This window comes from Seriola aureovittata, chromosome 12 (genome assembly GCF_021018895.1).
Source record: "Seriola aureovittata isolate HTS-2021-v1 ecotype China chromosome 12, ASM2101889v1, whole genome shotgun sequence".
Classification (NCBI taxonomy): Eukaryota; Metazoa; Chordata; class Actinopteri; order Carangiformes; family Carangidae; genus Seriola; species Seriola aureovittata.
Window position 1 is genome coordinate 19353612 of NC_079375.1, and position 27900 is coordinate 19381511.

Consider the following 27900-nt stretch of genomic DNA (forward strand, 5'->3'; position numbering starts at 1 on the left):
ATTAACTCAGGTTTTTTATGCCTCCTATCTGGAATGAACCATTACAATCCTTTCGGGGGAACATGGCGCCGTCTCGTAACATTACGTGACGAAATTCTACGAGACAATAACTTGAGTAACTTTTTAACTATAGATGATTTTTAAAATAGCCACACAATCATATGTAATTATTAAAACATCTGTTTGTTCTGTCACCGTAGAGGTAATTGTATGTACGTTTGCCCTTACAAAAGAAATGATCTGTCCCACACCAGACCACCACGGAAAATGGCGACTGTGAAATAGATGGAAGACGAAAGTAAGAAATTATTCAATGCAGCGTACAAATTGTGCCCTGTCTTCATCTACACCGCTCGGAGGTAAAGTCTATTTGTTTTTCATCGTTTTATTGATATCCGTATAGAGAGTAGCGAGGAACGATTGTCAATAGCTATAGTTTAGCCTGAGGAATGGGTTTTGGTATGGAACAGCCTTAATGGAATGGTCTGCAGCTCCTGCAAGCAGCATCCAACAAGCCAGCGTGATATAAACGCCAAAGAAATGCTATGCTACCTGTACGGGAGATAGTATAGATAACCCAGTTTGCTCTGAAAGTAGGTACCTTTGGAAACATATCCCAACTATTGTTTGCTGGCATATAACTGAACTACTGTGCTCAAAGTTTTAGCTCTATACAAAATCCACAACCGCTCATCAAAAGCCATTTACGGGGTCCATCCCTTTGCAGTTTTGTTGCTGCTATGTAGATGTTACAAACACCTTTCTCTGCCACAGCAGCGTTCACTTGGTATGACACTTTTATTGCCCTTCAAATCCGAGACCTCTCACTCCTGCGACCTTGTAGCGTTATAAATGGCCACAATTAATCATCTAAGCAAAATGTCAGGTATATTTTATATTTAGCTATATTTATTTTGTAGTCAGTGTGTGCTGATTGGGTCAGGACAGTAACTCTGGTGACACTGTAACTAAACTGTTTACTTTTCACATCAAACAGGCACATTCAAATAAGCCAGACTATCATTGCTCATTGCTTTAGCTGGTAAAACACAAGGAACATTCATTATTGGGCTTCTAAAAGCCTGAATAGATTTGTGTCACAATTGTACTTCTGACATTTGCTAAAGCTTTATTGACCATCAGCTGGTTAAACCATCTTAACCATCACTGATTTATATTTGTGTTTAGGACTGCAACTCACCTCTTTTCATCGTAGGTTTATCTGCCAATAATTTATGCCAACTAACCAATTAATCACTTGGTTGAGAAAATGTCAGAAAAGTGACAAATACCATTAAAATGTGCCGAAACCTAGATTTTTTCAGATTACTTGTTATGTCTGACTGACAGTACAAAACCCACAGATATTCAGTTTACGACTATCACATAAGGCAAAAAGGTAGTAAGTCGTCACAATTTAAAAGCAGGAATTGGGGAATGATTGCTGTTTTTGATTGAAAAAAGACTTAAACAATCATCAAAATAGTTGCAGAATAATTTTTTGTGACTCTACTAATCGTTTCAGCTCCATTTGCATTTTAAACACAACTAAAATGTTAAAGCCACAGTAGCAGCTTCTAGTGGCTGCAGTGCTCATTGCACCCTACTCTACAAATGTGATTATATAGCACCAACAATGTATGGACAGTTTTGCTGTTCTTAAAAGTTTAAATCGTAATTTTTCCTCTGAGGTGTTGCTGATATGCCTACATACGTCAGGTAGCCCGAACGTGAAAATTAAACTCAACGTCGCCACCACTTGGCCTATGGAGACTGAAAGAACCGTACTTGTTCACCGCAGGCAGTTGATAAGGAAGATAACGTGGAGCAGGTTAAAGAACAGCTCCGCAATGTGATCCATTTCAGTACCATTACACAAATTTTGTTATTTGTGAACAAGTGAAACCATTTCCAGTTCTTACTGCAGTTTTTGCATGATCCCAAATGAAGTAATACAAACTTCATTGTTTCTGGTTTTACATGACCAAACCGCTTTCCTGTAGGTAGGTATATTTGACTTTTGTTGTCTAGTAAAGCTACATCAAGTACGAACCTTCATTTCACAATGACTGTAAATGGCAAACAAATTAATAAAAAAATACAAACATGATTATTTTGGATAAACAGTATAATGAATAACACGATTAGAAAATGTATGACGGATGCATCTATTGATGCGTTGGAGCTACGACAATCAAGGGGTTAAGTGCTGAGACGAACTATGAATCATTTTATAAGCCATAGGCATCTATGGAAGGACCAGTGGAACATTTGCAACAGAGATTTATGAATACAATTTTACCAGTGGGGATAAAAATTGTAAGTTTCTCCTGAGGGTGGTAATAAAGGAAAAACCCACCTTGCGTGCGCAGTTGACATTTTGACCAGAGGATGGTGATAGAGCTTAGGGAGTTTTTAAAATAGGAAAAATTTATCCTTTAGGCCAAACTCTGACCAACTTGAACCAGGCTCAGTTTTTGCTGCAATGATGACATCTGACACTGCAGTGACCAATAAAATATGTGCAAGTGCACCAGTAAATTACGTTGTAATGTGAATGCTGTATTTCTGCCGTTTGCGTAAAACAGCAAAAAAACAAAACAAAATTCTTGCAACTCGGCTGACTTTCCATAAAAGTAAACTCTTATCTGTAAGTATTAAAACCATTGTGGAGCTAAACTTCTAGAGTTGTATTTCGTCGTCCTACTGGTCCGCCCCTACTGACCTAGCTCCCTGCGCTGGTTTAACATAGGGCTGTTTTCGATCTGAATCTCCACTGAGGGCTCCAACAGGCCATGTGTGGCAACCCATACACAAGCTCATTTGCAGGTGCATGCGCACTCAAGTGTACACACCCGCAAGTTACACTCTTTTCCATTCGGGATTTGTCATTACTCTCCAATACTGTAATGGACGCTATTGATATACCTACAGCGAGCAAAATTTAGGCTGCTGTAGAAGAAGAGAGCAGGAAAAGCCGAACATGGTGGTTCTTTGTTACAATTTTTACAGTGGCTGTATGTCAGCACAGTACAGCATGTGTGCTGGATGCCACTTGCTTTTATGTTTTTCGGGTCTTTATAAATATGTTGGTTATCAGAACATCGGCATGTTTAGGCCGGAGGTGGAAAAGAAAGTCATTTGGTCCTTGTTCCCAGAGACAACGGAGACAATCATCAACAAGGAGCCATGCATTGCTAGGACAGCAGCTGATCTTCATATTTCAAATTTCATAGTGCACGCACTGGATTAGCACGCCAGCCACAATTGCATAATTATTGCTTTCGCAATAGTTTGCATTGTGCACCTGTCTATGTAGGCGCATATACTATCTTGATGATGTGCCATTAAAATAACAATGAAATACTGTGCCTTTGACTTCAGACTACGGCTAACCACACCTCATTTTAAGACAAGCACGCCCATGGGCGCTCAGATGGCTGCAAGTACATTTGTTATTTAAACAACGAGGGTGCTGGAAAGGAAAATCACAAATGCATCAGTCTGAATCTAGCGAAGACATTTGCACTGTGCGTGCCTCAGCTTTACGCCAGGTGTAAGATGGGGCCCTTGGAGATCAGGCTACATTAAATAACATCAATAACAGCAGATTCAAACAAAATTCTTTGTAAAGTTCTTAAAAAATCTAAAGATTTGTCAAAAAAATTTGCCATTCAAGTAACACTTTTTCTCCGTGCTCATTTGCCTTTCTCCTCTCCTATTTCTAACAAGTCATGTGTCCCAATCACATACTTGAATCAGGCACGATTGCATAGAACTGGATACTAGTCTCCAAGATGGCACCCATTAATTCCAATAAAAGCCACTCATGCAGCACATAAGCCAAAAATGTTTTCTTTCTTCTTGTTATGCTTATGTGTTCTGTAGACCCCTGCTCATGAGCTCAAGTATTTTTTTTCCCCTAAGGCCATCAGCCCATCCCACTGACTACAATGAGGTGATGTCATACACAAATTGACTAACTCATTGCGCTGTAAAACTGTGCCTGAAAACACGCAATCTTAACTTAAAATATTATGCCATCAAATGTTTAAAATCTGAGTGGTGTAGATACACACACTGGTATTACTTTCACAGTCATTTGGGCCTGATTGCTGATTGCTTGCAGAAACCCTATAATATTCTACCATTGTTGAAGCAATGCAGGATAAGGCCATATTCAGACTGACTTCAGCTCTACGTGAATAAATGCTGCCAAAGTTCAATCTCACTAAATACATAGAAACGCACTTTCCTGGTATATTTCGTTGCAATGTGGTGATAAAAGATGAAAAATAGTTGCCACCATGTTAAATTTAGAGTTGTAAAATCCTGTCTGTGACTATTTCAAACAGTTGTGCAGTGTTTTGCTGTTTGATAAGCTTTTAAATGCATTAATCTGTTACTCAAGTTGGACTCCCTGGAATTGTATTTCATTGTCTCATAGGTACCTTATCAAGATGCCCCCTGAGCTATTTTAACACTGGGATGTTTTTGGTCGGAATGACGCTAACACCATACATTTATACAAACACATGAAATCCCAGCACAAAATTCAATAAGATGAAGCTATGAAGGCCACATAACTTATTTAAGAATATAAACCTTCAAAATACAGAGAGAAGATTGAAAAGCAATAGCCCTGTCAAGATCAGTTATGTGTTATTGTGCAAAGATAGAAAGGCCTATGCCTGAAGTGAAAAAGGTTTGCATTTAACCTTTGGGATGCTACAGTGCTAACTTTGGTTTTTATAATAACACTTGTGATGGTGGAATATCTAAGAAGGCTTTACTTTTCTTTTCCAGGTCATGGCAGCTGAAATGTCATGTCTGACAGGTGTTGATGAAGATGACAAAGATGCAGATCCTGAGATCAATGCCCTCTCACTCCTGCAAGAGCCAGTGAGAATGGCTCAAGGATCAGCCTCTTGCACCGATTCTTTCGGCAAGCCTTCTCTGAAACAAAATAGTGTCCTAGATGTTATGTCAAACACAGATATGTTGTCTCCAGTTGGCCTGGGAAATGGACCTTCTTCGCATCAGGCTACACAAGCCCATGAACTCAATAGCATCTCCACAGATAAAGAGGAGGAGAAGAGCATCACCCCACTAAAAACTGTGCAGGAAATTGACACTGCAGGAATTTGGGGTTTTGACGTAGACTCACCTGAGAACTCACTGGATAATTTTAGTAGTGCCAGTGACCTTCATTGGGACCCTCACAAAGAATTTATGCAATTTTTGTGGGAGAACCATGGTGATTCTCCTGGTGAGGAGCCTAAAGAGGAAGTCCCTCCAAGTAATAGCCAAAGGAGAAGGAAACGGAAAATGGACATGGTTGTCATGGTGGATCCCTCAGAAGACCTTTACCCTGACCTGAGCCGCAAGTCATCTGAGGAACTGTCTGATACCGAAGGCCCAGAAGACTCCATTCCTGTCAGAAAAGTCCGAAAGTCAAGGAAGTTCCCCAAGTCACAGTCGTCGCCAACAGGGAAAGTTTCGAAGTATCCCAATGGAACTGTAAAGGCCATCAAGGAAATTCTTTACAATGCCCCTGCGAGAAATTCACATGAGAACAGTATAGGTCATGGGCTTTCACCATTGAAGGGGAGGCTCACAATAAATTCTCATTCAGAGGAGAAGCTATCACGTTACCCTTGCTCAAAATGTAAACTCATTTTCAAGAAAGAGCATCATTTGCATCGTCATATGAAGTCTCATGTTGACCCTCCGAATATTTCGCCAAAGCCTTTTATATGCCGTGAATGTGGACAGTCTTTCAGACAAAGTGGTTCACTTATTGAGCACATGTCCATCCACCAGGAGAAGAGAACAAGACTCACTGAAGAGGTCAAAAGCATAAATGATAAGAAGAAAGAGGATAAAAACATGAAGCTTTTCTGCCCTCAGTGCCCATTTGGAACAAACTGCCCAAACACGTTTGTTCAACATGCGAAAACGCATGAGAAGGACAAGAGAAGATTTAGATGTGACAAATGTAGCTTCAGGACTCTGAGTGAGAATGACCTTAGGAGACATAACATTATGCAGCACACTGTTATTACAGTTAGAAAGCAGATCCAGGATGATGACACTCAAACCTTCTCTTGTAACGTTTGTTCTTACAGAGCTTTTAGCAAAAATGTTTTTAAGAATCACCTTCTTCGGCGCCATCAACAAACTTTTGAGGAATACGAAGCTGCAAAGCGTAGAGAGAAAAATGTGCAGATCCAGAATGACGACTCTGAAACCTTCTCCTGTAACATTTGTTCTTACAGAGCTTTTAGCAAACATGTTTTTGAGAATCACCTTCTGCGACGCCATCAACAAACTTTTGAAGAATACGAAGCTGCTCATTGTAGTGACAAAAATGCACAACCATCTAGGGATCAACATGTGCCTACTTGTAAAATCCCTGTTGAAGATGCAGAGTTTACATCTAAAATCTCAATAAAAAATCAGATCTCTTCTAGAAGAGCTTGCTCACCTAGTGACTCTAATGATATTTCAGACTTATTCAAAAATAGCAAGATTAAGAGAGGTCTCAAGTCTCAACTGACAGAATCAAAGCTTGATAAATCCATTAATGTTCTCCTGTCACGACAAAGACATGGAAAGAAGACTACTGAACAGAAGAAGGAAAGCAATAATTGCAGTACATCTGTTCAGAATTCCAAAAGTGACAAAGATGGCTCTGATCAGTTGCCAGGAACATTGACTGTCAAGGTTGAAGATTCAGCTTTATCCCCAAATGGGCCCTCCAGTGCAGCTGAAAGTGATCTCAAAAGCATGGGTGAACCCAAGTTTAACGTAGCTCAGTCCACAGTCAAAAAGTCACCGTCTAAACGGAAGATGTCCACTCCATATCGCAACACCTGTGACCAAGACTCATGCTTCATCTTACCAAAACCTTTGCCAAGTCCCAAGAAAATAAACCAAGAAGAAGAAGTGGCCAACTTTGATGAAAAAGACATTTTCCAGTTTAAGGATACAGATCCCAACTCAAATTCTTTTGACAATGGAATCAAGAAAGAAAAACAAAACATCATTTATACCTATAGCAGAAGAATGTCCATGAGGGGTGCTCTGCAGGCATCTAAAAGGCTGTTTGAGAAAATAAAGACTGAAGAGCAAGAACAGACTGACCCTGAAATCAAAGAAGAATGCATAGAAACAGAAGTATTCCAAGAAACCTTTGACTCCCACCAAATACCATTGAGGGAATCACTTGAAGATGATTTGTCAGAATTGGAATCAGACCGCAAGAACTGTCCGTACTGTCCTGCAGTCTTTGAGTCAGGTGTTGGATTGTCCAATCATGTTAGAGGGCATCTTCATAGGGTCGGATTGAGCTACAACGCACGCCATGTAGTGCCTCCTGAGCAGGTGGCTTCTCAAGACAGGAGGCCACGAATTCGACGGAAGATTTCAGCATTCAGGAGATTGAAAAAAGGTACTTCAGTAATTACTGCATGCTCTTCTATAGAAGGAAAACTTTGGTGTATAACAACTTGGCTTTTATTTTTGTGGTTCTGAGTCAGTTATTATTAAGCCTTACTTACTACTTACCTAAGTAATTGTTGACATCTTGGAATGTGGCACCACTGTGCAACTTAAGACAAGGATTAGACTCCATCAGTTTACTGACTGACTTCTTAATTTAACTATTAGCTAATGTACTTAGCATAACTGTGTGCACTTACAGTTTTTCTGTGAAAATTAAAAGAGAAAACCAAATTTATATAGCTATGCTCTCACGACTGGTCAACGGACAGACCTGTTTTAAACTTCGTTTAAATGATAGTTTTCCTTTATATGTACTTTGTTACTAAGTTCAAACTAATCATATGGTACTTTTAATGCATACTGATAATGTTTATGCTTATTTCTTTCTTTTTTTCCAGTGTTACAGATGGAGTCAGATTCTGAGACTGTGAAGAGTATTCACTCCTGTCCATTATGTGGAGATTCATTTGATAACAGGACTGGGCAGTCCAACCACATACGAGGCCACCTCAAAAAGCTTGGTAAAAGCTTTTCAACAAAGAACAAATCCCCATTATTTTTACTCCGGGAGTTGATGCGCGACAAGAAGGAGTTCCAGCGGGCGCTTCAAATTCTGGGAAAGAGACGGAACCATTTCCAGTATGGTGCTTCACCAAAGCTGTCCAACGCTGATCGTTTCACGCCACCCCCCATTGGAATCCCAAAAAGTAATTCTATTCCAAGAGTTTGCACTGATGCCAAACCACTGATCTCCACGTTTTCTTTAGCGGAAATGGAACCTGAAAAAAGGCAACTAGAGACTAAGTTGGATGTTAAAAATTCACTCTCAGGCACAACTGCCTTGATAGGAATTCTGAAGAGGAGGAAGTGTCAGGAAGACGCCAGACTAAAGGGCTCCTCTCTGATATCAAGGAACTCTTTAACAGTTTCTTCAAACAGTGAGCACAGTTCAGGATCAAGAGTTGCAGCTTCACTGCCAAACTCAATATCCGGTAAGTAACTTCCAGATAGTAGTAACCATACAGGTTAAACAGGAAGTGGAATACTCCAGTGTTAACAGTTTCCTGTTAAGTTGGTTTCATCCAGAAGAATCATGTAATCCTCTTGACGTATTGTGTTTACAAGTGAAAACGCTATGTAACAATTCAGAAACTTACAATTTAACTGTTTAGCACTGTGGGATATACCCATTTAGCTTGGAAGAAAACCTCAGCGTGCAGAGTCTGACAGATATGAAACGTTTAACACTGATGTCAATATTTTAGAGGTTTTAAAAAATTAATGATGTTAAATCAGCCAGTATTTGTTTTTACACACATGACAGAAGAAATTGATAAAGCAAACATTTTTGAAAGGATTCCTCAAATAAAAGAAATGTGACAGAATTGCACATTGCAGGTTTATCATACATTACTATAAATGAAAATAACTGCAACAAAAACACATTTTAGTCAAGAAAAATAAATGTATACATAAATCAGATTCTTTTAGCATACCTCTCCATTTGTATGCAAATACAGCATTTCTGTGATAAGCCCATATTGGCTCAACAGTATATTGGTCAGGCTAGTCGTAGTATTATGATCATCTTTTCAGAAGGACCAGTGTCGGATTGGCAGATTATAAATTCAGGTTATAAAAACATTATCAAAGCAAATAATAAACATTAGACAAGTGTATGATCATACATGTTTTTAAATACAGCTGATCGTCTACCACTAATGTCAAGCCTTAACTTTTGAGGGTTTGTGACGGATAAACAGAACATTGAAAAACACACTATTATCCACAGTTCCTTTGAACTGTAGAACTGAGAGTATGAATCATTAGTTTTTATTATTATTATTATTGTTATTGTTGAAGTGGGGTGTCGTCAGCATAAAGGCACAGAATGAGGTTTCCCAATTACCTGCAGATTATGTGGCCAAAATACAAGAGCATGCTGCAAGTAATAATGTTGCAAATCAGCATTATTTTTGTTTTTGTCTCAAATCCTTAATTTCATAAAAAAGAAATGTACGAAATAGCAGAAATGATCTATACAGACTTTGTAAGATTGAACAAAGACAGAACTTGTTTCAATACATTTCTTAATCTCACAATGTGGGATTTTCCTTATGAAGGAGTGTTTGCTGAAATGTGTCAAAGAAATAAAACAATAAACTGAGGCTGCAGTATTGAAATATTTTCTGAGTGCCACTATTCTAGTTTATAACATGGAACTTGTCAATACTGTCAGTTCAATAGCGCTCTTCCTTCACTGCTAAGACCTTATTTTCTAACTTTTTTCTAACTACATTTTTAAAACAATAACATTTATTGCATATAGACTATCAAAGGTCAGTATAACCACATTCATTAAGTTCACATCAAAAAGAAAACAAAAATCCTTTTGTCATAATGAATTCTGTCATTTATTTAAGAAAGAAATAGTTGAGTGGAGACATTACAAACCTGTCACACAAAGGGAGAAAAGTGCTTGTTGTTAAGTCCATTTCTACAATTCCTCAACACTGCTAACAAATAAGTATCACTATATTTATGTTCTCACTTATTTGTATTTGTATTTTCTATCTTGTCACAGAGAAAGGTGAATTCAACAGGAAGGTGTGCGTCCATTGCAATGCAACTTTCCACAGTGGAGTTAGCTTGTCCAATCACCTCCGGGCATATGCAAAACGAAAAAGGACTGCCTTACTTGAGGGAACCAGTAAGTGCCATCAGCCACTGTCACTGTGCTCCTTGTACTCTCCTACAACCAGTGTTTTTTATTAACTGGTTTTAGCTATTTAAATCACTTTTATTCATTAAGGTTCACCAATGTTGACTGGGAAGTGTGACGGTGTAAAATCTCGATAAACCTGCCTTTAGGTACAGAAGAAAACACAGTATTTCTTAAAGGTACCCTGTGAAGTTCCTGTGTGAACAAACACAGTTATGTTTGTATTCACAGTTTGTCACCAAACCACATAATGCATAGGCTTAAGAGATGTGTGAGAAAAAGGTTTCCTTCCTTTCAAAACATCTGAAATCTGATTTGTTTTTTCTCTGGAAGAGCATGAAACCATCATTCAGGAATGTTAACACATCACCTACTGTATGTGCTCAGGATAGAAACAAAATGGGAGCCAATCATAAAACTTTACTCCACAGCACTTCTAGTGGTCAAACCCTTTCCTTTCATAGAGGATATTATATAAAAGAGCCATGTTAGTGCTATAATACTTGGCACTTTCTCAACGGGCTGACCAAAAATGAATAATCTGATCAGGAATGCAGTGAGTAAATTTTACCTGCCTAATTGTTTGTGAGTAACTTCAGCACCTGTCAGTTTATCACAAAGGAAAAACATTCACCTCCACTGTATTGGCATGTCAGCAGAAATCTCAGCAGATACAGCCAAAACTACCTGTGTGGCTAGATACCACAAAGGGTTGTGAAGTCCAAATCACTGTTATATTTAGTGTACCAGTGGTTATTTGTGTCCTCCCCATGGTGAGGATCGAGAAGAGCGTCAGCCAGTGTGATGCTGCAAAGATTTTAATTGTGGAGCGTGGCGGAGGAACAACCTGCTCATGGCGTAAAGCCTTCAAGGCCTACTTTTCCTGTATGCACAGATCATCACACTTATTCATTAGGGCTTGTGTCTTAGCCGCACTGCCATGCAGCTGAGACACAGGGCAGCACCATTCATTTCACAGGTAACAGGTCCAAAACAGTGGGAATAACGTAAGCGCTCATGTCCAGTGTCAATTTTCTGAACCTACAGAATATGTTGTGTGAGAATGTACTATTGTTGGAGCATCATACACTTTTGTCCATTCACATGTTTAAAGGCTGTGCTGTAATCTCAAAGGTAGAGCTGTAAATTAAAAAAAAGTAAATTCTGTCTTTTAGCATTTGACTGCAAAGCAAGGAGACAGCGCTCAAGGCCTGGCTCAAAGAAGAAAACACTGCCCTTACCACAAACTCCAGAGGAAATGTACAGACTCACCTGCAGGTACAGTTTTCATTTCTTATTTAATGGACATACAATATTACACTCTTTAAATGGTGGATAGCAGTCCAACAGGCCTCAGTTGTTTTCTAGTTGCCCAGGCAACCAGTTTTGGACCACTGACAAATGTTTATTGTGGTCTATTTAGTTTCTGTTGGCAACCCTTCTCATGTATTTATATGAAAAATCTGCCCAGATGAATGAGAGACGTGTTGTCACCGATGTGCTCCAAAAATAAAGGAAGTGAGTGTGTAATAAAATAAAGCCACAAACCATAATGAATCTTTGTAGGATAACCAACCACACAGTTGTACCAACACTGAGACCAATATATCTAAACAAGGAAGAGTGCAGTACTTGATGACGTCATCTGATGTCTTTTGTCAAGCCAACCAACCAAACCCAAAGATATTTTTCGAAGTGCAGCCATGGAAACATCAGAAGCTTCATATGATGAAGTTGCTTGTTCCAATTCAATGTTAGTGAATTTGTTTGAACAAATTAAATTAGAAACGAGTCCAAAAGTCTGAAAACTTGTATCTATTTTTGCAAAACACACCATCAGTCTCTCCTTCTCTTTACAGGTTCTGTGACCTCGTCTTCCAGGGTCCATTGTCGGTCCAGGAGGACTGGATTAAACATTTACAGAGACACATTATGAACACTAGTGTCCCTCATACTGGGCTAGGCATGGTAGAGGTCACCTCGCTGCCCACGGACCCCCCACCCATCAAGACTGACCAAGACAGCTCTCTGACAGCCACACATGCTGCCTCATGAAGCCAATGAGGATCCTTTAAGATTTCACTAGACTGTATGTGTATGTACATTGGATGTTCTTTCACTTTTTTTTTTTTTAGTCAATTAAATACTGGCCAAAAGTACAGTACTGCTCAATGATCGAGGTATTGTACATACTTGGACATTTGGACAGATGAAAGTTAATTATTTTGGATATTGTTACCTTTTTCTGTTTTTACATGGTCCATTTTTTGGAATACAATTCCAGATGGGCAGACTGTTTTCTTGTTTTATGCAGTAATGTAGTGTGGAATCCATTTATAATGAAGACAACTTTTACCTCAGATTTCTCATGGTTTGAGTCCGTTTTTGGTCAAAGTTTGGGAGCACCTCTCTTCTATATCAATATTCACATTCGTAAAATACATAGAATCATGTTTTTTTTTTTTTCGTACTGCAACATGTTGAAATCAAAGCCCACAGTCTCTGTTTTCAGGCCACAGAGTTACTGAGATGATTATTTCAACCGAAAGTGACGGCACCTGAAAGCTCTTGATAAACAGTTCCAAGAAACACAAATGGAAAAAGTGAGCTACTATTCAAGAACAAAAAGAATAATGTCTGCAAACTTGTTATGCATAGAAAGTGTTTTATAGTATTTCAGTAACTGCATTGTTTCTAATACAAATACAAAATTAAAACTGAAGGTGGTTAAGAAAAAAGACCTAACACGCACAGCCTGTGCTGGAAATGCCCTTCATACATGTCACCTATATTTAATGTTTAAATATACTGTTTTGAAATAATTTAATTTTAAATGTACTATATCACACAGATACAATGCTTAAAACATTTGTGTTGTTCTAAATAAAAAAAAGCAAAGAAACAAATTGACTTTTTCTAATTATTTTTGCACAGAAATGATAAACATTGGACCTGAAATTAAAAAAAATCAGCTTCATCTTCTTGAGGTGACCAAATGGTGAATACCTGGAGTTCTGTCACATGAACATGGACAAAATATGAAATGACAAAACAACACATGCACCAAAGAACAACAAACGTCCATATTGTGTGAACAAACCAGGAGTTTTTCTGACTAAACACGAGAACTGATGTGGCACTAATGTGGTTGTGATTCAAAGTCCATTACTCTTCATCTGACGCAAACAGCACCTCAGTGAAAACAGTATTTTGAAGATTTCCAGTGATTTCCATCATTCAAATGGGCTGTCACCCTGAAAGAGAAGAATCAGTGAAGTAGTGTGATCAGTCAGACTTCATCATTGCCCAAGTGCAGTCCATTTTTAATACTAGTAATTACTAGGAGCCTTGTTGAGTACTGTTTGCTTGTGCTACTCATTAGATGTAGTGTACTGAGGCTAAAAACAAATGTCTTACTCAAAGGAATCCATGAAATAATGTTTCTGTCACTTTAGAAAGGTTTATTGACCCTTGTATTCAATCCCAAAGCCACATAAAGAGGAGAAGAAATCCAATCTCATCTTAGTTAAAAAGGTATGGTGTTACTTTTACCCGTTATAAAGTTTTACTGTTTCACTTTATACAATATTTTGTTGACATTAAGGCACAAAATGAGTGCATTAGATGTTTCTGTTCCATACCTGAGTACTTGTGTGTTGAAATTGTTGACTGTAGAACCTACAGTATACAACAGCTTTCTTATTTTCACAGCCAATTACTTATAGTATTTGATTATTGTACGAATCCTGTGTAATTTATGAAATATATCTTTTAATGTTGCATGTGACTGGCCAAAGACGACTAACCCAACCTCCCCTTTTTGAAATAGCTTTTTATTTATCATTAGTAAAGAGATCCGGTTGAGAACCAGTTCACTACTTTGTACCCACATAAAACTAAATTGAGCTCTTAAATTATGTAATACACATTGGATGGCGACGTCATAGAAAGGATGTAGTGTTCAACAACTAAAACCAAAAGCATTGACACAGATTTTGCTCCAAAGACAAAGTAAAACTGAATTGAGTTCAAGCAGACCCAAGAACAATTATAATGGAACGAAATGAATGTGACATTGTTATTACTTTGAGGGAATTAATTATATAATTCATACAATATCACTAACGTGAGGGAACCAAATAAATATACAGTAATAAATCATTTGAGGGAACATTGGTTATTTGATGGCACAAATTGCTCACACGTAGGAACAATTTCTCAACATAAAAAATCCATACTGTCATGTATTACGTATGTTATTAAATACATATACTGATATAATATAATGTTCATTACAGCTAAATACCTTGATGAAGTTTTCAAACTGAGGTTTCAGCTCATTCATTATGGTTTCTGCTTTGCTGAGGCAAGTACGTCTCTGCTGCACTTCAAACTCCTTCAAGAAATCAATCAATCAGTCAACAACTCATTCCTTCTAGGCCCAATGTTGAATTCACACAAATGAAGACATATATATTGACATATAAATGAGCGTGCTTCTTTACACCAGTGTTACCTGTGTTTTGACGAGGTGTTCCTGAGAGGTAATGTGAGTCTGCACTGAGGACGCAGACGTGGATACTAAGACGTTGCAAGCTGCACAGTGGAACATTTCCACCTTTGTCATGTGGTCATTTTCCTGCAGAGCTGCCAATACAATGATCACACTGTATTTAAAGTTTGTTAGTCTGGAATAGAAGATAACAAGGACAATGAATGTTTCCTGTTTTTTTCCACATATTTTTGACAGTTCAGAGTCATTTACCTTGAAGAGCACTGTCCTCTATGGCTCGACTGCACTGACGGCTTTTATACAGCATGACTTCCTGTAGGAACAGAAGACGGCAGTCACCATCCAGACACAACAATTCACCAACAATTGATGATGTTTTTATGGTTCAACCCAGGGACCCTCAACAGGATATACTCAGTCACCTGCAGGAAAGCTATAGTCAGATCATCGTAATTATTATTCTGCTGAATGTGCTCTAGTGTCCCCCAGTGGCCTCTGCTGTCCAAGTGATCCTCAAACTCCTGCCCATTGGCCAGCTCAACGTCACAAAGGTCACAGGTGATTGGGCTCCTACAAGAAAAATATTAAGTATTAAACAGTTTAAATAGCAGACCCTTTAACAGCCTAAGGTCTTCATATCATTCTGAAAAGCAGGCTAACAAAAGATTCTGAGAGTCCTAAGAGTTAATCATCTAACCTGATTTTAGGCTATAAAGTTGTATTTTAAAGTAAACTTTCACTTTTGGAGAGTGCGTTAATGAGCTAACTATGTTCTCTCTCCCCTTGGTCGTTCACCCAGTGTTTATACTGTATCAAAATGTGTTTATAACAGCAGTGGTTGACACGTGCATGCACTCTTTTTTTTTCCTAACACAGTTTAGTTACACCTAGACTGAGGTGACAGTTTTTACACTAGAGCTGTGGAGTGTATTAAACAATTATATATAGACAATTATATCAACATCTAACTTAGCCAACGATAGCTAATGACAACTAACCTACCACAGCAGTAGTACCAACTAACTTGCACAGAGGACGATATGAAACATAATGAAAACACGTGTGTCCCTGTTGTTGCTATGGCGATTTTACTACACTATCAAATGGAGTATAATTGTGATTTGAAAACTCTGCATTTAGCATCTTTAAACAATAGGGCATCAGTGTTCCTGGTGCTTACTTGTCCATTATAATACTTCTGCTTCTTTTTCTCGTCACCTCTGTGGCAGCTGTGATTTTGTCCACACCTGCAGAACATTATACACAGAACACACTGCAAAAATACTGCTTGATCATTTACCTTTTCAAACTATTTTCTCAAGTGTGTAGTGCATGCAATTATGTTATATTTGAAATGGTTATATATAACAACATGACAATTTACCTGTTTCCACGGGCCCAGACTGGTGTTGATAATCCCGCTGTATCTTGGGCGGGGATAATCTAACAGTAGTGGTTATCTACAGAGGAGAGAAAAGTCTCTAACTGCTACCAAGTGTTATTCATTCATTCATATTCACTCCACACAAAAAGCAAACAGTGTCTGCTCCACAAACAGGGCCTGTATCCTGTTTAAGTCTACAACTCAAGACTGATTGTAACCTCTAACCCCAAACTAGCTTTCTTTCCTATGAATCACATAATGCTTGAGTCGATTTCAGGCTGTCACTATCGTAAAGACAGGTAAGTCAAACTGTAATACTTTCAGTCTTATCGATGATACCTCTCTCCTGTGTTCTGTAACTGTTATCCGCTCCTCCCCATTGATATTCTGTCCTCCGTAAGATGCAGGAAACTGTTGGGTGGAGGAGCTGTGAACAATCCTGTCAGGGCTGCAGACCCTGTGCTCCAGAGGTGTACTTATGGAGCCATACCCCGGTCGGTCAAGTGATTCAGTGCCTGGGCTATAAACCTCAGACAGTCTATGACATGGGGCGAGACCTCGATTCTCGCTGGGTCTGGTTTCAGGGCTAAATTCGCGTCTGTCAAAGGGTTGGCTCCCTGGCACAGAGTAGGATGAGTCCCAGCGGCGTTTCTCACGGCAGACTCCACCTGGAGACAAACGTCGACGTCCTGGGTTGTTATCCTGATTGGATGCAGAGTGGTTGTGGTTGTGGTCTTTGCTCTGTGCCACCTCGAGCTCAGAGTCTGACGAGCCAGGATCGTAAGGGTCATATAACTCGACTCTGAAGGAAATGGAAGCGGGAGAAGAAGTGTGTGTGTTACATGCAATTTACAATGATATAGATATAAATATACGTCTGTAAGGACATGTTACCATTTACCATTGAATCTTCAGATACTATAAATGTCCAAGCAAACTACATGAACTGTTTGAAAAAAAGACTAATTTATTTCCCGGCATGAGATAAAACAAATTATCAGCTGAGCACATTTGGTGAAGTTTGTCCATTTGTTCAAGCAGTTTCCTGCCACTTGCACTTTTACCTCACAGATTCCACCTGGAATAATATATAAGGAGGTCACCTTCAAAAAGCCCACATTTCCACATTTTAAATAACCACAAAGCAAAGTTAAAGGCTCCAATGTGGGACATCGTGGATTGTTACTTAAGCAGACATCACTCTCTACCTGTCCCTCTGTCAGAGGCTCCTGCAGGACTGGAAGAAGATCCCACAGCTATAGATTCAGAGGCTCATTACATCAGTGACTGACAGATGTCAAGCAGGCGGTGAAAGGTGGAGATTCTTCAAGGGACCCACAGAGCTTATAGTAGGATTTACAAATTAATTATCGAGGCTCCAGAATTCCTGACTTACTTTTCTAAACTGCTCGTGCTTTTGTCTTGAGAGTCGTCATCTTCTTCTCCTACTGGTTTGAATGAAGACTTCCATTTAGCAGCAGAATGTTTCGCTGTATAATACAAAAGGTAAATAATGATACTGACAAATTATATAAATAGACTTAATGCATTCAGATATGGAATCTATGGTTAACTGTAGGAAGTTTTGTTTTTCTGTGTTTATTAGTTACCATGACAACAAGTAACACAATAATCTCCACATCTGACATAGAAAAAGGAAGCCAGAGATGGCTTTTCTAGATCTTAAACAGTTGGTGGCTATTTTAATGCAGATCATCCAAGAGCATTTATAGGTTTGGATTCCCTAACAAAAACTATGTTTACTTTTTATTTACACTGACTATTTTTGAATGTATGTCACAAAGCTTTTAGATGTATTTTTCCAATAGTTTTAGGCAGAGAGACAAAGGTGCAGACAATGAACTGCAACGTCTCTTGTTTTAGTCACCCCTCATCTCTCTCTCATCTCATTTCCTGTCATTTATCTACTAATAACTTTAATAAACCTCACATCATACAGGCATTAATTAAATCAGGGGAATGCCTTCAACAGTGGACAAAATACAGCAGCCTAATTTGCTGAATGGCAACTTAAAATATAAGCAATTTGATGTAAATGAGTTAAAACTTGTAAGGAGATGCTGTGTAGCTGTCTCTAGCTGAGCTTAGATGTCCACAGAGGTTACCTGCACGTTTCTGGGCTGGTGGTGCGTTAGCAGCCATGTCAGATGTCCTGATGTTTGAGGTGTCTGCTGGCTTCACTGGGATGCGTTTCATGGCTTCCATGAAGTCTTTGGGTACTCTGTTTGTCACACAAAACAAAAATGAGACCACTTATACAAACAAGGTGATTACCACGATGATAGCAAGTGAACATGAATGTATCAGGGGGCGAAGGCAGACTGGTGTTTTATCAGTGCTAAAGCAAACTGACTTAGCTTAGCAATTCTTGCTATTAGCTTTAGCTACATAGCATCATAGCTGCATAAGTTAAGACTGCGCAGAGCAGCTAATTACCTTCCAGGCAGCTGTTTGTACGCAGCAGCTCCTTGAGGTACAGCTGAAGGGCTGAACGGAACATTATTCTGACGGTTCATTGTCTGGTGGCGTTACAGGAGAAGATTAATGGGCGTGTGTGTGTGTGTGTGCAGTGAAGCTAGTTCACCTTCAGAGAGCTGGTTAACGGATTCCTACACCTGCCGACAGGTGGCAGCATCCTGCAACACAAGGTGGACCTGCCTCTGTGCCGTGGAGTTGGTATTTACAGCCCCCACACCTGTATTATATGTCACGAACAGTTAGTTTACAATAAATAAACGCCATCAGTAGGTTGAGGACACTTTATTATCTTGGGAGTGACTAGGCAGAGTTTGAAACATGTAATATTTCAGAGGTGTGTAATTTCCTAATAATCTCGTAGGAAGTTTATTATAGGGAAATTACAGGGATTGGTCTACAACAGTTATTTTTAGTTAAATTGGTTTTCTTGGGTTTAGAAGCAGTTGATGACTGTTTCTAAACCTGAACAACAGAATAAAATGATAATAATAACTAGAGGGATAATAGTGAGGCTTGCTGTCACCCAGCAAACATTCATATTCATATCATATCAAATGAAATGATAAGGACCTTAAAGAGGGTCCTGTATATTACCTGTATTGTCAACTTATGTTGTTGTTGTATATTCCTAAATACATTCGTGCTTCAATAAATGATCTTCAACAGTTCTCACTGGGGACAGTTTTTACCCTGGGGCGCCCAGTGGGTTGATTTAGTCATGGATAATAGAAAGGTCAAGTCATTCCTGGCTTAGCTGACACTGATCCATCTTTGGTCACCACTGCAAATAATGTGAATCCATCAAACCTTTATACAGGCTCAGTTATATTACACTACAGGGTTAACACTAACTTTACAATGAGGAAACTGGAATCTGCGCCTCAGCCAAGTTGCAGATATTGTGGTCGTAATGTCCCTTTCTGTTCCTGAGTTTCAGTGTTGAGTAATAGCAAGAAGTGTTTAGAATGTCATCATTTTATCCAGAGGTCACAGTAGCATGTGCAGCAGACATGAGCATCTGCTGACAGGTGAATTAGACTAAACAAAGACTAAACAAAGTCAATGTGTGTAGACAGAATAAGCTGCAGTATGTGCTGTAGCCTTTAGCGCCAGGATACAATATCTCAAGGACGGGTACATCGTGATGTAAGCTCTTGGGAAAAGTTCAGTTATTCAGAATATTTCTGCAAGGCCATCAATTAGTGTTGAACAGAGGGCTACATACATGGACAACACACGTGACCTCTGCGACCTGGCCAAGATCTACACAGAAACAGTGAAGGTATTGTTCCTCCTCAACAGGACTCAAACACAAACAATGCTACTGGTTTTTAAGTTCCCTGTCAAATCCAACTCATATACTGGAGAATTTACTGATAGGAATCATACATTTAGCAGAAATATCTTCTGTAGGATCGTATGGATGAATGAGCTCAAGACATCTATTCTCATCATATTAACATTAGACATCTGGTGAAAAAGATTATGGATCATGTGGGTTAAGCCTCACAAAACCAGAAGAAAAAAAAAAAACTGTGATGTCAAGACAAAGACCAAAGCATCTCTACTGTGAACAGTGACCTGGAAGCAGATAATGTGGACTGATTTAACTGTTTCATTGTAGATTCAGCATGTTAATGTCATGATCCTATTCACTGTGAACAGCTGAGGTCACTGTAACCTCAGTCACAAAAGAACTTTACTTTACTTAGAGCCCCGAGGGGGACATGAGCAAAAACCCTTATTTTGTAGACAGGAAACAAAAGGAAGAAAGAAATGCAAATTTACATGTTAAGTACAATATGGGAAGACTTTTAACATATTACACTTGATGAAAATGCATTTTTATGTTTTACGTATATAAGGGATTTTCTAATTAAAGCATCATATTTACTTTCCTTTGAATTTACTCTGATTCCTCAAAAATGTGTTTTCACAACTGCAGAGACCTGTATGTCTATTTCAGCATTGAGACTGTAGTTGAGTTCAGCGGAGTGTACTTGAAGTGGATGAATAATGATTAGACATTCATCTAAAATCTCGTTTTATTGTGCCATAAAGTTGTGAACTTTGAGCTTAGGGTCACTGAGGTGTTACAGCAACTCCCAGGAACACACATAATTAGGCCTACACAGAAATACATAGAGAAGAAAGAAGGCAGACATGTTTCTCGTCAGTACATGATTCTGACATGTAGGATAATCAGTCTCACCTGTGGTCAGTTTCATCACATATTTCAAATTTTAAAGCGTGATTTTAAAAAAAGATAGTTTTCAGATTTCCCTTTTATCAGCTTACCATTGTCTGAGAACATATTATCACAAAGGACATTCGCTGATCTTTAAATCGTTGGGTTTTCATTGTGCAAACGAATTACTATAGGCCTTAGTGTACAATCTCTACAACAGTAAGGTGAAGGTTCATTTCTGGTGCTTAGTCTCCACTGGAGTTTACTACTCTATACTCACTCTGTTAGCTACAAGACATCAAAGAAAATAAAGGTTATATGATTTCAACAAAAGTTAAATACTACCAAGACAGGAGCATTGCATTGTGTCTGCTTCCATAACGTATAGAACTTGTTCTGTGGATAATATCTTGTTTGAAAAACTGACAAGACGACATGAAATATTCATATTTGGCCTTAAGTTTGTGAAAGTCCTCACTGTAAAAAAATAGCAGCAGTTAAGGCAAAAGATTGTTCCCCATGGTAACAATTATACCTGAGTACCTAAAACAATAATGATAAATCTACATACTGTGTCATTGGAGCTGTTTTGGTCTATAGAGAAGCTAAATTTCTAATCTTTTATTAAAGCTATGGAAAAGCTAAATGACGAAACAAATTGCTGAATTAGATACGTACTCAACAACAAAAAAGCAATCTGTGTTGTTTTAATACAAAAGCAACTAAGAAAACCAATTAAAATAATTAAGAGAATGCATTCATTTTTGTGGATATTAGAATAATAAAAAGTCTCTTCCATCCATTATACAGGCATGTTATGAACCGCCAGAGCTGCAGGCCTGTCAGTGTTGTGGTTTTTGTGCTATAAGCCACTTGTAAAGGACACGTTGGTCTCTCGGCTGATACTCTCCTTGACTTCCACAGGCAGCGTGTCAAAGAGATGGTCCTCCACAACCAGGCAGTTTTTGCGCAGCAGGCGGCAGTTTCCGAGCAGGGCGGGCAGTCTGTCCAGACAGTTTCCTCTTAGCTCCAGCTGAGTGAGCTGGACCAGTTGACCCACAGCCTCCGGCAGCACGGTGAGTGCGTTGTTCCCCAGACACAGCACCTTCAGCTTGTTGCATCTGAACAGAGGCTTGGGCAGCACCTCCAGCTTGTTGGAGTTGATGGCTAAGTGCTGGAGGTTGTGGAGGAGGCCAACATCTGGAGGGAGCACTGTGATGGAGTTGTGGCCCACATCCAAGTGCCGCAGTTTAGGTAGAGTGAACAAGGCTGGAGGCAGGGTCTCCAGTTTGTTGTGTGAGAGGTGGAGAGACTCTAGAGACTTGACCTGCCCGATGGAGTGTGGGATGGTGATTATTTTGTTGTGCCACAGTTTAAGGCACGTCAGCCTCTTGAGGTGCTGGAAGCTGATGATCTCCTCTATGGTTCGGATGTTGTTAGATTTCAGGTCAAGCTCCTGTAAGTTGGTCAAGCTGAAAATAGCGTGGGGAATCCTCTCTAGTTCACAGCTGTACAGCTCCAGTTCAATGAGACTCGTCATCTTTTTCAGACTATTAAGTACCAGCAGTTTTGTACCATCATTGTGTACGACTAATTTAATCAAGTGTTGCGAAAGCTCTGTGATGTTTGTGGGCATCTTAGTGAGGTTGCTCTTCAGGCACAATGTCTTTAAATGCCTTAAATCTCGCATTGGCTCTAGACCGATCATTTTGTTATTTTCTGAGCTCAAGTTGCCAATGAGGTTAAGCTCCCTCAAATTCCTTAGCAAATACACCCAAGCTGGGATCTCGGCAACATCTGTGAACTTGACATGAAGACAGCGAAGATGGTCACGGAGGAAAGCAAAACCTGTCTGCTCTACTTTGGCGGGACAGTGGCAGAGATGCAGCTCCTGCAGGCTGGTCATCTGGGAGACCTTTGCCGAGAACCTCACCTCGGGAATCAGCTCCAGTTTAAGCACTTCTAAGTCTGTGAGGTCAAACACTGCATTCGGGAGTCCAGAGAGCATGAAAAGGTGCAACTCCTGCTGGTCTTGTGCATTACGGGTTACAAGCTGCCTCAGTTTTTCAAAGGTCCACTCATGGTTGAGGCTGATCTCCCTCAGCTTGTTTTCACTGACCTCGGACAAGAAGACACCAAAGCGCTTGGAGTAGAGCTGGTCATATTGGTCAACCATGTGTAAGAGGAATGCAAAGTCATTTTTGACATCAGGAATGTCACTAAAGCTGCTCTCTTCCCTGACCTTCTCGAATGAGTACTCTTTCAGAGGTCGTCGAAACACCCAGAAGAGAGAGTACAAGCACGCCATCCCATAGATCAAAATCAAAGCCATGTAGCTAATAAGCAGCTTATTTAGCATGAACGCCATATTGTGCGTACAGAAGAACTTTCTGTATCCTGTTAGCTGTTTAACATCAGGTTCACAGCTGTGCTTAAAATTAATCTTGGCCATAAAGGTTGAAGTGTAGGACAATATCAAAATAAACTTGACAGTTTTGACGATGGTCTGTGCTACATAAAGCTTGTAGATGAAATCACTGTCCTCCACATGAGCTCTGAATTTTCTCACTTTCTCAAACAAGGCTTTAGCCTGCTCCCCATCTTTTTTGTCCAGGATTGTCATACTACTTGGGACCTCCGCGATGGGCTTATCTGCAGAAAACTTCACCCCGAGCATGGGAGTGGATGAGTTGACACCCGCGCCGTCATCCTTCCCCTCTAAAGATACCTGCTTTGGTACTGAGGAGGTGCCGGTAAACCTCTGTTTGTTCTCCTCCGAGTCCTCACAAGCTGTTTCAGACAAAGCCTTCGTAGTCCAGGGAGACTCAAAACATCTACCTAGTATAGAAACAAAATGCTCAATCTTTGAGCTTGTTTTGGGGTATTTGAACCAGAAGTTGCTACTGACCATGAGAACAAGTGTGTGGATGAGAGTGAGGTATGGAAAGTACTTGGAGTACCAGGGCAAGGCAACATGGTAACATATTTGGTTGATAAAGATATATTGTTGATAGTCCAAATTGGTCTTGACCCCCGTTGGTTGAGGTTGATTGGCATATTTCTCTGCCACCACAGTGTGTTGGTGTGTAACGTGGATCTCATGGACAGCTTCATCTGGTAAGTCCTTGGTGACAAATGGGAGGGTGGTTACCACAGGGGCCCCGGTGGCTGCAGATGAAGCTCCTTCGTGTGCGTTCTGCTGGGCGAATGAGTCCGGTTTAGGTCCTGAGGCCTCGTCTGGATCCTCCAAACAAGGAAGGCAGGCCACCTGGTCCTTGGTGATCTGCATGGTCATGGCGAATATGGCCAGCATGAGCATGACTAGCCCCAGGTAGTCCATGAAGACATCCCACCATGGCTTTAGGATGCGGTACGTCGGCTGGATGTCATTCAAGGATGCAACCTCAGTGAGTGTGAACATCACTGCAACAAATGGAGGAGAGTCACTTAATGTACTCAGAGTATTCTGCACTTAAATCAACTGTATGTTACATTAACATGCAAAAAATTGACTCAATCATTTGAGTGATTTTGCAACCAAAAAATTCCAAACATTTTTATGTCACTGCACATGTACTATCTTTGGGTTTAACGCAGTTGGTTGGAGAAAAGACATATAAAGAATTTACCTTGGGCTCTAAATTTTCTCTGTGTTTTTTAAGTATATTTTTTGGGCTTTTGTGCCTTTATTGGACAGGATAGTAGAGAGAGACAGGAAATGAGGAGGCAGAGAGAGGGGGAATAACATGCAGCAAAGGCCATCAGATGTGGGACTTGAACCGGGGCCAACTGCAGTGAGGACTGTAGCCTCTACACATGGGGCGCCTGCTTAGACCACTACGCCACACAACGCCCCAACTTTCTCAGTTTTATGACATTTTAAAGAATAAACGAGTGATAGAGAAAATACTTCACAAATTAATCTATAATTGCTAATAATTGGAGCCGATTTAAAATGGTTGTGAAATGTCTCTGTTTAGATTACTTTCAGGAAACAAAATTTTTTTTAAAAAATTAGCCAGCACAAACATACACAAGGAAGTTAAAACCTTTCTGGGGGGCAAATCCACAGCAGATTTCCATGTCGTACTCCCTGCTAAAGCTGCTCGACTAACACGTTTAACCCCCAGCTCTACATGGTGTGAACGTGTAACTGTGAAGGCACCGCTGAGTGTGACTCTGCTCCATCATTTTATCCTGGTGTTGTAAAAACTCAACTCTCACTTGCTCTCACTTCTCAGTCCAGTTTCATTGAGGTAAGTTTTAATTATGTTTAAACACAGAGCCAAGATTGTGCTAAATTAGGACTTGTTACAACTAGTGGTTACTGGAACAATGTAGTGTCCTTTTATGTGAGCATAAGGCCACCAACTGTTCTGACTCACTATGATATTTGGCACACACATATTCATTCAGTGAATCACTGAAAACTGTGCTTTTTTTCCCCCTTATTTAGAAGATGTGGCACTTCTGTATCATGAGGGCTGCCTGTATCTTCTCTCATCCGTTTTCTTGCTTCTGACCCAAAGAAACACATTTAAAGCACCATTTCTAATTTAGAAGTTTTTATGAATAAATGAATTAATAAATGATTTGTTGTTTGATCTGTACTCCAAAAAGAAGGTATTTCCTGCATGTGAATAATGTAAAATTAGGGCATTTCTAAGAAGGAAATATATATATTTGACTTTATCCTGTGAGGTGTGAATGGTATTTTTTTATTTAAAAGATAATTTTCCAGTTTGGCTCCTGTGTGTCCAAAAGAAGAATTTTCAAGGTTTGAATGTTTTTTTTCTTGCAGTGTAATATGCAGAAATTGGCCTCTATTTTGAGGGTGATAGTATCAAATGTTTTGGTAGTTCTCACTGTAGTTGACACAGATTTTACCTGCAAAAACCAACAGGAACAGAATGAAAAGATTGAGATAATTAACGCACCTATCCAGCAGTATAGTACAGTACTAACATACTTGCCTTGGTGTGTAGCTGGTGTTATATTGGTGTTTTCTCATAGTGCCATTTTACTCAACAACAGGCCTCTTTCAAAGATCACATCTGACATGTCACAGAAGGCAAAGCACAGGTGTAAATTATAAAATTATAACAACGGCTAAATGGTGTTGGTTTCCTGTTGTTGTGCAGGCTGACTCGCTGTCACTGTCACACTGCCATGGCTTACTGGGACACCTGAACAGAACTGAGCCATTGCTAATGTTCTTAGTAACACCTGTGCCTTTCCTACTGTGACATGTCAGAGTGTCTGCCATGCAGAGGGCCTATACAGTCGGCTAAATTTGATTAAGCTGGAGTGGTAGGCAGTGCTGAATGCATAGCTCCTCGTAGGGTCATGAGTTCGCAGCATTGTGCTTCATGGAAGTTTTAGTGTTATATTTTGCTTCGATATCTCCCGTTCTTTATTGTGTCACGATGTTTACATTGCTGTCAGGGAGGTCAAATCATACTAAGAGGGATGGTAATTGTTGATCATAAATTTATGTTCCATCTATGTTTAGACTATATCCAGGCAATGCATGATATTTAAGGATCTAATTATGTTTACAGACCACACAACAGCGACAAGTTCATAGTGGCTTCAAAGTGGTTTGTAACACAACCCTAAACCCTCCCTCGGTTTTTCTTAGCAGATGGTGTAAGAAACAACCAAATGAGCAATGGAAAAAAAAAATTAAAAAGCTTTGTGCTTGAGGGCCCCCAGGAAAGGGCGAGCCCCAGCGCCACAGGCGGGGCACTGGCAGCAGAGGCAGGGTGGTGGGGAGTCCCCTTCCTCTGAGAGCGGGGACTGAGTCAGAGATAAAGATGAACTTCACAACGTCTTAAAGGCCACTGCACTGCATGTTAATGAAGATAAATTATGAGTTTAAAGTTACAGACAGTTATGTGTGAACTAACTTAGAGTCAGATCTGAGACTAACACATGGGCTCCAGACAGCAGGGAAATAGGTCGCAGTCTGGCCATGTGGAAAACATGTTGTGTGCAGTTTTGTATTTAGGCAGAACTGTTTCCTACCACAAGAGAGAAAAAAAAACACGTTTCTATAGCTGCTGGATGGTGAATAATTGGACTGCTTCCCTCACGTGAGAGGTTCTTGCGCAGTAAGTTATCTGTTGGTGTACTGGGTCAGGTGACCTGTTGAAACATGTGAAATTGAGAATCGTCATGTGTCCCGGCGTTAAACATTCACACCAGGTAACCAGTTTCTTCTCTGGAAATCATTACCTCCTCGGCCACGCGGGAAGAGTCAAGTTATTGATTATTACTATGCTTTGGATAAATTATTTAAAACATAGTAAGAGAAATATACTTACTGTCTGTGTGGTGTTATCTCAATCCAATTATTTCTTCCTCAGCCTGCATGCCACTTTTCGCTCCGTTCTTCAGGTGCGCCTCTAACCTAATTTCTCAACCCCGTTAAAAACTGCGGGAATGACGCCGGTGTGTAAAACAAAGCTCTAAAGAACATTTGCTCGTGACAGCACGGTTCGTCGGTTACATCCCTCATACCTGAGCTCGCGGAGCAGAGCCGGCAGTGCGTTGGACAATATGCGCAGACAGACCTCCGGCGCAATATATTTCTAAGAAAAGGTAGATCCAACATGGAGCCGCACAGACCGCTGTTGTGGGTGTTATGGGCGCTTCTCATTGGAGGATGACATTACGGCAAGTTCCCGAAGACACCGCCTGCGAGCTTATCTGATGCGGCGTTCACAGCGTATCGGAAAAAAGTGTTACAGGCCAGCGGCTCGGCTGAAAAGAAACGAAAGTTTATATTTAATAGCCGATATTATACACCAACAATGTATCAAATGACAACGTGAAAACAATGTTACAACGTGAAAGAGGTGGTTCGCAGTGATGAACCTGCAGAGAGTTATCAGCTGAATCCGCAGCTCTCCTCGGCTTTATGGAGAGTGAGTTACAGCTCTTTGTTCAGCTGTCTGGCCCGCAACTTTGTGGTGTCCTTTTTTTAGCAGGACACCATAAAGCTAAATAATAAATTAAAAGTAAATAAATAAATAAAAAGCAGAAGACAGATACAGTGAAGGACCAGCAGGTGAACGTAGCAGCGG

General features: G+C 39.9%; 3 protein-coding genes across 4 annotated transcripts; 1 reads left to right on the forward strand and 2 right to left on the reverse strand.

Moving 5' to 3' along the window:
- The first annotated feature begins 232 nt into the window (after nt 1-232).
- On the forward strand, nt 233-13134 carry znf644a (zinc finger protein 644a). Its single transcript, XM_056390842.1, has 6 exons — nt 233-359; nt 4807-7453; nt 7905-8498; nt 10091-10216; nt 11404-11506; nt 12088-13134. Exons 2-6 carry the CDS (start codon nt 4810-4812, stop codon nt 12281-12283), a joined length of 3663 nt encoding a protein of 1220 aa, XP_056246817.1. The 5' UTR covers nt 233-359; nt 4807-4809; the 3' UTR covers nt 12284-13134.
- LOC130178521 (uncharacterized) lies at nt 12874-18782 on the reverse strand. 2 transcript variants are annotated; one of them, XM_056390844.1, is made up of 11 exons: nt 18583-18774; nt 18252-18367; nt 17522-17615; nt 16465-16927; nt 16126-16201; nt 15922-15988; nt 15164-15311; nt 14994-15054; nt 14745-14875; nt 14535-14624; nt 12874-13482 (listed from the first exon to the last, which is right to left on the reverse strand). In XM_056390844.1, exons 1-11 carry the CDS (start codon nt 18660-18662, stop codon nt 13462-13464), a joined length of 1347 nt encoding a protein of 448 aa, XP_056246819.1. In that variant the 5' UTR covers nt 18663-18774; the 3' UTR covers nt 12874-13461. The 2 variants fall into 2 exon arrangements, with proteins under 2 accessions (XP_056246819.1, XP_056246820.1); XM_056390845.1 differs by lacking the exons at nt 12874-13482; nt 14535-14624 and having other exon boundaries at nt 14750-14916; nt 18583-18782.
- Nucleotides 18783-20651: 1869 nt separating this feature from the next.
- lrrc8da (leucine rich repeat containing 8 VRAC subunit Da) lies at nt 20652-27486 on the reverse strand. The gene is made up of 2 exons (XM_056390843.1): nt 27139-27486; nt 20652-24235 (listed from the first exon to the last, which is right to left on the reverse strand). Coding segments are annotated over exons 1-2 (2562 nt in total). The 5' UTR covers nt 27140-27486; the 3' UTR covers nt 20652-21674.
- Between the last annotated feature and the right edge of the window lie 414 nt (nt 27487-27900).